This window comes from Triturus cristatus, chromosome 1_2, assembly GCF_964204655.1.
Source record: "Triturus cristatus chromosome 1_2, aTriCri1.1, whole genome shotgun sequence".
NCBI lineage: Eukaryota > Metazoa > Chordata > Amphibia > Caudata > Salamandridae > Triturus > Triturus cristatus.
The window spans coordinates 881,720,892-881,733,393 of NC_140580.1; the positions used below are offsets into that span (position 1 = coordinate 881,720,892).

General features: G+C 45.1%; 1 protein-coding gene across 2 annotated transcripts in view; it reads left to right on the forward strand.

Moving 5' to 3' along the window:
- The window catches only part of CFAP74 (cilia and flagella associated protein 74), a 927,349-nt gene that overhangs the window by 645,649 nt on the left and 269,198 nt on the right, over window positions 1-12,502 (forward strand). For both annotated transcript variants that reach the window (XM_085609345.1, XM_085609347.1), the window contains exon 29: window positions 11,105-11,247. In XM_085609345.1, coding sequence (XP_085465471.1) covers window positions 11,105-11,247 — 143 coding nt within the window. The remainder of the gene's footprint in view (window positions 1-11,104; window positions 11,248-12,502) is intronic.

A 12,502-nucleotide genomic window follows, 5' to 3' on the forward strand; every position in this document is an offset into this window, starting at 1 on the left:
TTTTACTGATAAAAAACCAATGAAATTCCCCCGTTATAGTTAGTGCAGGCAACTATAACTCACGCGACCGCAATCTTCTGCTGATGACATATGTGTCTTTATGAAAAAAAAATATTTGTAATCTATGTATAGCTAAAAATTTATGGAAGAAGACATGGGCAAATAAGTGTCTAAATACAGTATTAGCATCAGCAGAGGATTGCGGTCGCGTGAGTTATAGTTGCCTGCACTAACTATAACGGGGGAATTTCATTGGTTTTTTATCAGTAAAATTTCCGCTAACTATAACATGTGTGAAACCTATGGTTTTTTCAGTGAATATATATATATATATATATATTTGTAGATCAATAGTGAAGCAATTGTAGATAAATAGTTATGATAAAAGATTTACTTATTTATGCAGTCACTTATATAGATGTATAAAAACATAGAATAATGTAGCTATCAGTAATATGTACATTTGTTAAGCAGAACTAATGAATATCTATATATAATTAAAAAAATAAACACAAGTATTCTACACGTTTATACAAAGCAAAACACATATATAGGTACATATCTATAGTACAAATAAATGCTTATATATAGAGAGATATACAGTATATTTCTATCTGTTTGTGTATGGTGGTTATGTGGGAAAGAGCCAATTCTTAAGTAGTTTTCTGAAGATAAGGTGGTTATCCGTGGATCTTATGTTGGGGGTAAAGAGTTCCATAGTTTGGCTGCTTGAACAGAAAATGATGTGCCACCCATTGTTTTTCTCTTGTATCTTGGGATTTTGAGGCGAGTTGCCTCTCTAGAGCGGAGGTTCCTTTGTGGAATGTGTTTGGAGATTTTATTCCTGATGAAGAGCGGTCCCGCTCCATGTATTGCTTTGTGGGTGATTCAAAGCAGCTTGAACGTGGATCTTCTGGCAACCGGTAACCAATGCAGGGCTTTCAAAGCAGGGGAGATATGGTCTTGCGGTACATATGTATCACCACCCCCCCCCCCCCCCCTTCATTAAGGCACAGAGGGACCTCAGTGTAGTCCTTACCTTTCTGATGTGTGCTCCTTTGCAGCCTTTGCACAGGTGTACCTTAAGGCTCCTAACTCTGAAGGCTGTGTTTCTCAGTGCAATCACTGCTGCACTTAGTGAGTTAATGAGTTTCAAGCATTGTCAATTTAGCCTTCAAACACTGCCTCATTCCCTTACAACCTGGTTCTTAGCACTCATTAAGCCTTTTTTCGAAGGAGTTGTCACCCTTCCATTGTTGGGCAGTTTATTATGTGTCCTGCTTTTTTATCAATGCCTCTTAAGAGGAGAAGGGGTAGAAAAGTTGGCTCCATGGTGGGTGCTTCTTCTTCATAGATTGATTTAGGGGTGCCGAGTAGATGATCAGTATTTTGTTGGGCTTGCCGATATAGAGAAATGGAAGACTGTGTAAAAAACAGACCTTATCATGATGCATAGTCCTTTGCACCAGACTGTCTTGGCCAAAAGGGACGCTCCGGAGGGCCTTAGGACTCATTCAACCAGGGCAAGGCTGCATCTGTAGCCCTGACTGAGGACATTCCTGTTGTGGACATGTGCCAGGCAGCCAAGTGGGTATCTGTCTGTATGTCCACCAAGCACTACTGTTATCAACTCTCAGGTCTGCTGGGAGGGACATTTGGCTAGCTCGGTTATGCAAGTCTTCCGGGAGTAAGTACACTCCTCAGACCCTCCTCTTTTTGGGGAGGTATTGGTTTGGTATCTGTTCAGCAGGTGAGGAATCTATGGTTAGAAGTATCTATCAGAATAAGTTGCTTACTTTCGGTAATGCTCTATCTGGTGAATACTCTATCTACTGCAGATTCCTCACTACCCACCCTCCTAAGGTTCTATGTTAGATCATGCAGACAGGCATTGTTCTCTGACTCTTGTTTATGCTCTATGGCTGAGGGCATGGAAAAGATAAGTGATTGAATGGACATCAGCACGCAGGGTTAGCACCTGCATCTGGCTCCATGTAATCGTGTCCTTGGGCAGGCGCATGCCACTCATTTATTATCCTTTTTCTTTGGTTTTGTATTTTTGTATTTTTTTTTTTGATGCTGTGGTCCTACCCGGGGGACCCACACAGTATGTACACATTGGGGCAGCAGGTGGAGCCCCAAGGACTCCTCGACCTCTGTTGACTCCCGAGCCACCAGTGGGAGCCTTCTGGCTCCCAAGCTGCCAGTGGGAGCTGGCCATTTTTCTTTTTACTATGGTTGCCCCAGTGCCAACTGGGGCTTCAATACCTTTTTAAATGTTGGGGGAACACGGTGGAATCCGCAAGACCCCCAGGGCACCCACTCGTTTTCTAGATTTTAGGCACTGTGGGGGGAGCCCTAACAAGAGGAGGTTTGATGCGAATGTGCTATCAGATTTGTAATTTGAATTTGGAGCTGATCTGTGAACTTGTGTGCGTCCAGGACAGATAACGTGTAGTTTCCTATGTTTGATTGCACAAGCTTTAAAAAGTAGATTGTGGATTTACTGTATCAAAAGTTTGTAGAGTTATTTAATGATTTTCCCTAATCCATGAGAATTCCAACGCCTGATACGAATTGAAATCAACAGACGTACGGGTTTGGCCACATATTTTTTAATATCTATATCTTTCCCTGGGGGCGTGGCCGACAAGATGGCCGAGTGAGACATGTAGCTCTGACCTCTGTCCCAACACGGCAACATCCGATACTATCCTGCGGTGCCTATAAGGCACCGACATCACCTCGCATATCGGACCGACCAGGAGAGTCGCCTGTGCCAAGAATTGGGTTCCGGGAGACAACCGAATAACCATGAACTGGACCGAAAGCAGTGGGTCTCCAGGCCCGGGGGGGAAAGGTGGAAGCGGAGGAGTAGCCTACGGCGATTTGCAGAGGCCACAACTTGGAGAACTGCCTGAAAGATGTCCCCCCGGTTATGAGTGCAGAGAAACGTCTGCTGTGGAAGCGCGGCTGATTCCCAGGCCGGCTGATCGTTACGTGTGAGACCTGGGGTCGCATTTGGAGGCGACGCAGCGCAGACCGGGACCCCAACCCCATGCAGGTAGGCCCACGGCACTGAAGGGCCGTGTTCCCAACGGACAGCTCTAAGGGCAGGGGCGCAGAAGGTCCCGTCCGGGACACAGGGAAGTTTGAATCCCAGACTCTGACGCCTGTAATAGGAAACAAGGGCAGAAAATAACAGTGGATCCCCTATATAAGGGAGAAGGCGCACTAAAGGAGACATACCCTCATAGCTCACCCCGGCTATAGTAAAGAAACGTGCCTGCATGCACTGGACTAACGGTTGCCCTGCAGAGAGCTGCAGGCTGGTAATGAGGTGACAACATTACGAGGATAACCACTGCCCCTAAGAGGTGTTACATATACAATTCTTGCAAGGCCTGTGGTTGACTGAGACATGATAAGCAGGGCCCTGGCAGGAAAAGAAGCCTGAACCCCTGATCCTGATGGAGCAGAAGTGGGCTTCGGAATGGCCTACACTCGAGGTCGACGGCTGTTTGGGTCGTAGGGGAGCTGCAATTGTAGGCCCCCGGAGTGCGGCTGGTTGCGTCCCGGAGGGGGGTGAAGTGTATGACACGGTCTACTTTGACACCATATCTCATATTGTGATACAGGCCTGCCTGGTGGAATTCAGGTCTGTGTGGGGACAACAGCAGTCCAGAGTGGAGGGCTGGGGGAAGCCCGATTCCCAGGAAGAACACTGAGTGAACTGCGTGCCCGGAGGCGGTTCAGTGAATGCACTGGTTGGCGCTGGCACGGTGAGACGTTATTGTTCAATATGGGCAAGGATAAAGGCACCAGAGCGCAATCCAACAAAATACCAAACTACGTACAGCCTATCCAACAGGGTCATGATCTATGAGGCGCACAAGGAGAAGATGATGCACATGGGGAAGAACACGGGGGTTCTTCAATGCATGATATTCTAACAGCGGTCCAGAATGGGAGAGACGAGATGGTGACCAGGATCGACGCAGTGGCGATTGATGTCAACCTCCTCCGATGTGACCTGCGCAAAGTCTCGGACAGGGTCACCACGACCGAGCAAAATTTTTATGTACGTCAATTGGAGGTTAAATACCTGCGGGAGACAGTCATAGAACTCTAGAGGAAGACCATCAAACTGGATGAACGCGCCGATGACCAGGAAGGTTGCTCCTGGAGAAATAACCTACGCTTCTTGGGGTTCCCGGAACTGGTGGAGGGTCACTCTGCGGAGTGGTTCCTGGAAGACTGGATAACGAAGGTATTGGCACCAGGCAAACCATCTCAATTCTTGAACATCGATCACTGATATGACGGGAGGGAAACGAATATGCAACTCTAATTAGATGGTCTTAGGGCTCGCTATCTGACAAAGTTTCTCACTTGGAATATACGGGGGATGGCAATGCTGGAAAAACGTAGAAGGGTGCATTCAAACATACGATGATATAAAGTTGGTATAGCAAGTTTGCAGGAAACACATGTCTGGGGTGACGCGCTGCCATATATCCGTCGCAGATGGAGGGGACAGTTCTATGCCACCTCATTCTCAGGATTTGCCCAGGGGTGCTTATTTGGGTGGCCCCGGGGACCCCCTTCCAACACCATGTACTGGACCCAGAGGGGCGCTACGTAATATTATATGGTAGACTCAATGGACTTGAGATATGTCTCATAAATGTGTATGCTCCTAACACAGACGCGCACACCTTCTTTAGTGAGGTAATGACTGCAGCGACTCCTTACCTGGGCGGGGACATAGTCCTCCTCGGCGATGTCAATTCTGTACTAGACGGGATGATGGATCGGGAACCTCCCCGGATAGGTAGTAAACCGGGTATGACTGGAGCCCTAGTGGACGTTATGAGGGAACTAGCGTTAATGGATGCATGAAGGGTACGACATCCGGACACTAGGACATTCTCCTGTTACACACCTGCAACTAACAGGTTCAGCAGGTTGGACCAATTCTTCCTGTCATCGACCTTGATGTCTAAGGTCCAGGAGATAGTGTATCTTCTGAGATACATCTTGGACCATTCCCTTATGCTTTTAGTTTTACGTACCAGTAGACCCAGAGCCGCAATCCCCACCTGGCGGTTGGCGAATGAGGCACTTACTGACCCACCTTGCTAGGAAGCTAAACGAAGAGATAGGGAATTATTTAGCGGCGAATTGGGGCTCAGCATCTTCAAGGGGTGTGGAATAGGAGGCGATGAAGGTGGTTATCAGAGGTTTCTGACTAAAAGAGTGTAGGGAGATAAGAGAAGAGCTATTGGCGGCGCTCTGTCGATTTGAGAAGTTCAATTACACTGTATATCGACAGCGACTGCATGTAGAGGGTGATCGGTCCGGGGCGTTGCTTGCTAAACTGATTGGAAATCAGAAACCGACGTCCCCCATTGTGCAGATGAGATCTGCCGATGGAAGCTCAGTGTACAGTCAACAGAAGATCTTAGATACCCTAGCTGATCATCTGGCAGGGGTATATACGGGGCGCCCAACACTTGATTTGCAACAGATAGCAGAAGTCCTTACCACACTTTACCCATCTCGTCTAGACAATGAGGTTAGTAAATTATTGGATGAACCGATATCGAGGGAAGAAATATTAGAAGATATAAGATCTTTGAAATCCGCAAAGAGCCCGGGAAGTGATGGCTTACTGGGCGGGTTTTACTAGAGGTTTGCACCCCTGATAGTGGATCGCCTGTTGGAGGTATATAAAGAGACGCTCCAGAATCGTACACTCTTGCCTTCTATGAATAAGGCATTAGTGGTTATGATCCCCAAAGCGGATAAGGATATTCTACTGCCGGGGTCATACAGGCCTATCTCCTTGTTAAATATTGATATAAAAGTTCTTAGTGGGATCATGGCGGCTCGACTACAACCACATATGCAGCATTTAATCCATTCTGATCAAGCGGGATTCATTCCTAAACGCAGTACGACGCACAATTTGTGGCGGCTAGCCCACGTTGGGCACTCCCCCTATTGCGACAGAAAAGTATGCGCTGGCGTTATTAGATATTGAACAGGCGTTCAATTCAGTTGGGTGGATGTATCTTTGGGAGGTCCTCCTTTGGGTGTGGGCCCATGTTTTCTGAACTGGGTACGGCTCTTGTACTCGGAACCCCTGGCTAGGATCAGAATGGGGAGGCTAGTGTTGTGTGCTTTTAGACTACACCGGGGCTTCAGACGAGGGTGCCCATTGTTGCCATTACTCTTCACCATGGCAATCGAACCCTTAGCGGTGAGCCTACAAGGAGGGATGGAGGCCTTTGGAGGCCTAGTGGAGACTAATCATGTGGTGTCTATGTATGCGGACGACACCTTAGTATACCTCTGAAACCCTGGCGAGGTGATACTGGTGCTCCTGAACGTCCTTGAAAGGTGCGGCCAAATATCGGGATTACAGATTAATGCAGGGAAGTCGAAATTATCCCACTGGGAGGTTGGCCTTGCTGCCGGAAGGAGGTCTGCCGAAGTTGGAACTTCCATGGGTGAGAACCGCGCCTAAATACCTAGGATTTAGACTGGGGTAGACGGCCGAACAATACTTGGCGCTTAACATTGGGAAAGTAATTGAGGGGTTATGAGGTTCAGGGTGCGCTTTTGGAGAGATCTACCTCTGTCTCTTATGGGGAGAATAGCCCTGTCTAAAATGATTGTCCTGTCCAGATGCCTTTACACGATGCAACACTCTTGTTTTTAAGGTTCCCCGACACTTCTTTATTACATTGGATAGACTTCTGACGGACTTGCTTTTGGGGCCTAAGCGTAAGCGGGTACGCCTGGTCACTCTCCAAAGAACCTTGCAGAATGGAGGACTGAAGGTTCCATGTCTGGAATTTTATTATGCAGCTTCTCAATTGCAACATGCGGTACATTGGCTAGACGATGAGGGGAACTGGGAGAAGGCCCTGCTGGCGGGGACCTCTGGGAATAGAACACTCCCTGAACTGCTAATGATGGGGGGACAGATACCGTCAACGAGCCCATATATCATACAGCATGTGGCAGGGATCTGGGAGCTTGTCATCTGGAAAGTACTGAAAAAGGCCCCATATGCTCCGGGTATGCCCCTATGGGCTGTTCGCCCCTTTCTCCAGATCGCCACATATACGTCTGTGTGTAGATGGCGGGAGGGGGACTGCCTCACCATGGGTGACTTATACGTTAATAGGCAGTACATCTCATGTGCACAGGCGATTGAGGCCTTTACGTTGGGTCTAGGACAGTTCCTACAATATGCGAATATAGCCCAGGTAGCTAAAGAGGTCTGGCCTATGTTTCCTGAAGAGCACTCCGTGTCCAGGGTGTTACATACCTTGATAACGATGGCTAAAGGGTGCAGATTGATCTTCCACCTATATCGAGCTATCCTGGGTGACAGAGCAGTCCAGGCACTGCTGATTTAGGAGAGATGAGATACATTGACAGGGGAATCTATAACGGAGACAGACTGGACTAAAATACATGAAGGGGTTAAGCAGGCGAGCTTGAATGCACGGTTCAAGCTGATCCAATTTAATTTTATACACCAGACATACCTCACCCCAAAGATGCTACACAGGATTTATCCAGAACGCTAAGGGCAATGCAGTTGTGGGGAAGCGGAGGCTGTATTCATTCATATGGTTTGGTCCTGCCCGGAGCTCCAAATATATTGGGATGGTGTTTTGGGTAAGTTGCGAGCAGCGACGGAGTGGATACTACCACGGGAAATACTGGTGGTCCTACTGGGTTTACTACCCCGACCCAAAAATCTTAGTAGGAAGTTTGTCCTGCTAGGACTAGTGTTGGCAAAACGCCGGATAGCTATTTCCTGGATAAGTCGCACACCACCTCAAAAGGTGCAATGGGTACGAGATGTAAAGGAGTGGGCGATGGCGGAGGTGAATCGGATGAACCAGGTCAGACTTGACGAAATACTGGAAGATGATCTGAGGGCATGGAGGGTGAAGATAGCACACCTTAACAGTGAGGGAGGGGATGAGGACCCATGGGAGGAGGCTACTGGAACTGCACGGTCGGGTGGTGAGCCGGGAGGCAACTGAGCGACAGAGGAGAACATCCATGTTTGATGTGTTGGATGGCGCAGTGAGATGCATAACTAGCAGACACCCAGACTTTATATTCTAGAGAAGTGTACCAGACACGGGGGTGGAGAAGGGTATAGTTGTGGGTGGGGGGGGAGGGGATGGGTGTTGGGGTTATTTGATATAGGAATGTTTTTGGATGTAATGAAGAATTGGATCAGGCCATTACGCTTTATAGAAATGTGGATTGATAGCATGGGGCCCACGTCGTTGGGGCTGGGCTGTTCGTTATGGCATTAATACATAGCTGTGGAACATAATCAGTCCAGTTATACTTATGTCTACGATTATATGACAACATTTAGTGTATAACTCTGAGAATGTACAAATGTCTTGTCATGAATGTTTTAAATGTTTATAAAGATGTTTTTTTTAAAAACTATATCTTAGCCTATTGTTTCCCATGCCCTGAAGTAGGGGTCTTTAATCCGCAAAACACATGATGGCAACTTCAGTGTCTGTATATTTTTCTGGCCTTTTGTATACACTATACTTGATTTAGAATCATTTCTTTGAATGTCAACCTCAGTGTCTGTATAATTTTCAGGCCTTTTATATACACCTCACTTGAATTATAATAATTTCTTTGAATGTAACGTCACTAAAGTAATGTAGTATGTGTTATATCTTTCAAATACAAACATGACTATGAAAACCATTCTGTTGTACTGTGAATTTGTTCATAGACTCTCCACGACTCCTGTTTTTTTGGTTTAATATATGTGTCCGAAGGATAACTAACACAGTGGGTGGGCGCGCAGGGCCGTGGACTTGGATTATACAGTATGTTGTCATGCTTTGTAATATCTGCAGTGGTCAGCAGGCCTCTAAGGCATCTTTCATAACCTTTTCTTGATTTTTTTCTGGAAAAGTTGAAGTTGTAGAGAAAGATATTGTTTATTTAACTAGGGGAGGCTTCCAGAGTGATGAGATCAGGCATTTTGGGTTTAAATGCTGCGTTGGATCTGGGTGAACTGTAGATATGATGCAAGGTGAATTTAAAGGTCTGTGTGGCAGACAGTGCAAGAGGGGTTTGAAAATATGGAAAGGTGCCTGCTACTGGAGGGCCACAAAGTTCAGTGGGTGGCTACTCTGCCCCTCCGAGTTGAATCTGTCACACATCTAGCTTTCCCAATATTAGGCCAGAATTCTACATCAAATCTGCAAACTCTGCACCTATTTGCTTTGCTCTTGAAATGTTAGCCTTAGCTGTTTACCATCTTCCGGCTATTGTCTTTTAAAGTATTTTGGCGACCTGAAGACCTTTGACTAGAGCTGCCTATAGGAGTTAGTTCACATCTTTGACATGGCAATGCAATAGCTCATTTGACCTTCTTCTGGCTCACATTGTCCTCATACTCCAATTTGCCATTTCACGTCTGGAGAAAGGGCTTCGAATTGCTACAATTGAAGACTATTTAGGAACTAATTCAGCGTTAATTGTTTCTTCTGAAGGAGGTTCTTTGTTGCGTTTGCAGATAGTTGCTAGGCCTTTTGAAGGAGCTTCAGAATAGGTTTCTTCCAAAGCCCTTTGTTGTCCCCTGTGGGATTTGAAATTAATATTTTAATTGCTTTGGTGACTTCCTTAATAGTCCTTATGTTTTTATCTCAAGTATCTTCTCCATACAGTGATTTTCTTGTAGCCATAATTTCAGCTATGAGTGTCAGTGAGCTTCAAGCTCTTCTTGTTTTCATTCTGTTCATTACGTTCTTTAAGGACAAGATTGTGTACAACATAAACCATTATTTTTCCCATAGTACCTTCTTGGTTTTGTGATTCCCATGAAAGTACCCTGACAGCTTCGTTTCCTCCTCCTCTTCAGTCTATGGATGTAGACACTGCGTGGCATTTAGCAATTGTGTTACTAGGACTCAGTCTTTAACTGTTAACAACAATCTCTTTTACTTATAAACGTACCCAGAGACTTCATCCTTCCTCCTTTTCAGATGCTATGCTGCAGGAGTCTTTTAAAAGTAATGTTTTAGAACACTTGTAACATTCTTTCTGATGGATTCCCACGGATTCCTTAAAATTGTCCACCTCCCTGATTGACAAGGGTATTTATTTTGGCTACATCATTAGCATCCGCTTGGTGTGGAAATGGACTGAACTGCCATAACTGACGCAACAGGTTCTTGTAGTGATCCCTTGCATGGCTTCCTGTGAGGTGTTTAGAGGTTGCCCGTGATGCTGGACAGCGCCTCCTGGTGTCAGTGACTCAACAAGATTTGAAAGTTTTCTGAATGCAGACTAGCACCTGGGGACGAGGTTCAAAATTAAGGAACTTCCAAGAGCCATCATATCCATCAAAAATCACATCATCGAAGGTAAACAACTACATGTATATTTGAATTCCTTGGGTTGTAGTTTGTTCTTCTACTTGCAGGCCGAGTCAAGTCCTATAATGTTGTGTTTTGCTCTAGATTAATTTTAGGGCTTTCCAGTGCAATGTGTTTTGGTGATATATGAGGTTTTGTAGGTGGTCTGAACATTGATGAGAAGGCATTGGTGTGACTGGGAGATGGAATTCCATGGCTTCTGTCTGGTTGTCAGTCTGGCTTAACATTTTTAGACCACTTGGCAATGGACGATTTGCTGTTGCTGTTGTGGAAGCTGAAGTATTTGAAGGCTGTGTTTTTTATTGCCATATTTATTAATGTGTGCATATCCATTAAGTATGATGTCATGATACATACAATACATAGGTGATTGAAATGACCACACAAATGTTGTATTGTGCGATTGGAAATATGTGTATCCTTACAGGTATGCCTGTCTAGCCAGTATGCTCCCTACTGATGGCTGCTTTGTTCTCTTTACTACCAGTGTGTTCTCTGGTTGGGGTAGGGAGGACACCTTAACGTAGATGGAGATAAAAGTAGAGTGACTAATTGACCACAGCTCTTAAAAATCATTATCTGTTAAAGTTTGACTCTTCAAAAACATTAATTAAGGTAACTTGTAAGCCTTACTCGATTTTATTAAACAGAGCAAAGACAAGAAGGAGAAATCTTCTGCGAAGAAAGGTTCGAAGAAATCTCCAAAAGTAAAAGTTCCTGAACCACCTGTGCAAGCACCAGCACCACCACCAGTACCCTTTCAGCCTCCCACTCCAGAGGAAATAAAAACAGAGTGAGTGAATTGCGTTGGTTTTGCTGAAGCATTGTCTCTTGTCTTGTTGATGGATCCCCAGAGACATATTTCTCTTGCAATGTCGGTGCAATTTGAATCAAAGATACTATTATTAGTGTGATTTAAGGCCTATATCTTCTGTTTCTTTTGTTGGATTAGTTCACTTTGAAGACCAAAGAGGCAATCAACCCTCCCCAAAAAGCAGCGAATTAGGAAACTACAATCATTGTGCTCATGGTAGTGCCTCAAGATAAGTCCTTGATGAGAGAGACCTGTTGATAGATTTGGTGGGTAATACTATAGACTGGGTTCCTGATTTGATACAGTATATATTTCTAGGCTTTATATGAGGGTATTTTCTTATCAGGGAACAGAATAAAAAGCGAAGTGTAGTCGAGGACAGGGATCTGGATTATATGGGGCAGCAATATTTACAGAATGAGATAAGTCGTATGGGAATGATGTGTACTTTAGAGCAGCCAGAAATATCTGCTATAATAGGACCCAAACGTGCAGACCACCAAGTAGGGGATCAAGTATCACTAAGTAATCAAACTAGTATTTGGTCTCCTACATGGTGACCTGCACGTCCTTTTCCTCATCCAAAACCTAAAGACAAAAATCTAAGAGTCTGGCTAGATCAAATATTGACATTTGAAGATCAAGCAAACTCCCTTCTAGTCCCCCTGGCATGCCTCACAAGCTTGAAATTATACAGAGTTATTATCTTTCCAGGCTCTAGCTAATGATCAGTCTCGCTATTACGCTTGAGAGGCTTTAGGTAGCATGAGTATTAATGCTTTTACAGCAGTATACAATATATCACAACTAAATAGCTCTTCAGATGAGGCTTAACAACATGTGGTATGAAGTTCCATAAAACATTGCACAATGGTTACTGTGTGACACAATACTCTGACGAATGTAAGGAAGATCAGGAAACGTTCTAGGGTCTGTGGGAAAGTGGAGAATTTCAAGCAGGTAACTGTAAGGACTAATCACAGAGAGAAGCAAGAAAAACAAACAGGCTCCAGGAAGCCAGAAGGAATTAAATATGGAAACCTATCAGGAGGTAGGACAAAACAAAAGTGCAAAAATTGAAAAGTCTAGGTGCGAACTGGTATCAGCAACTGGAAACCAATGTAACCACTAAAATTGTTGTGCAGCTTGTAGCTACAAATTGAGTTCCCTGTTTGTGCTGTGACTGCCTAAAGTGTCTGGAATCCCACCAACAGCGCAGAAGTTCTACAGTGGC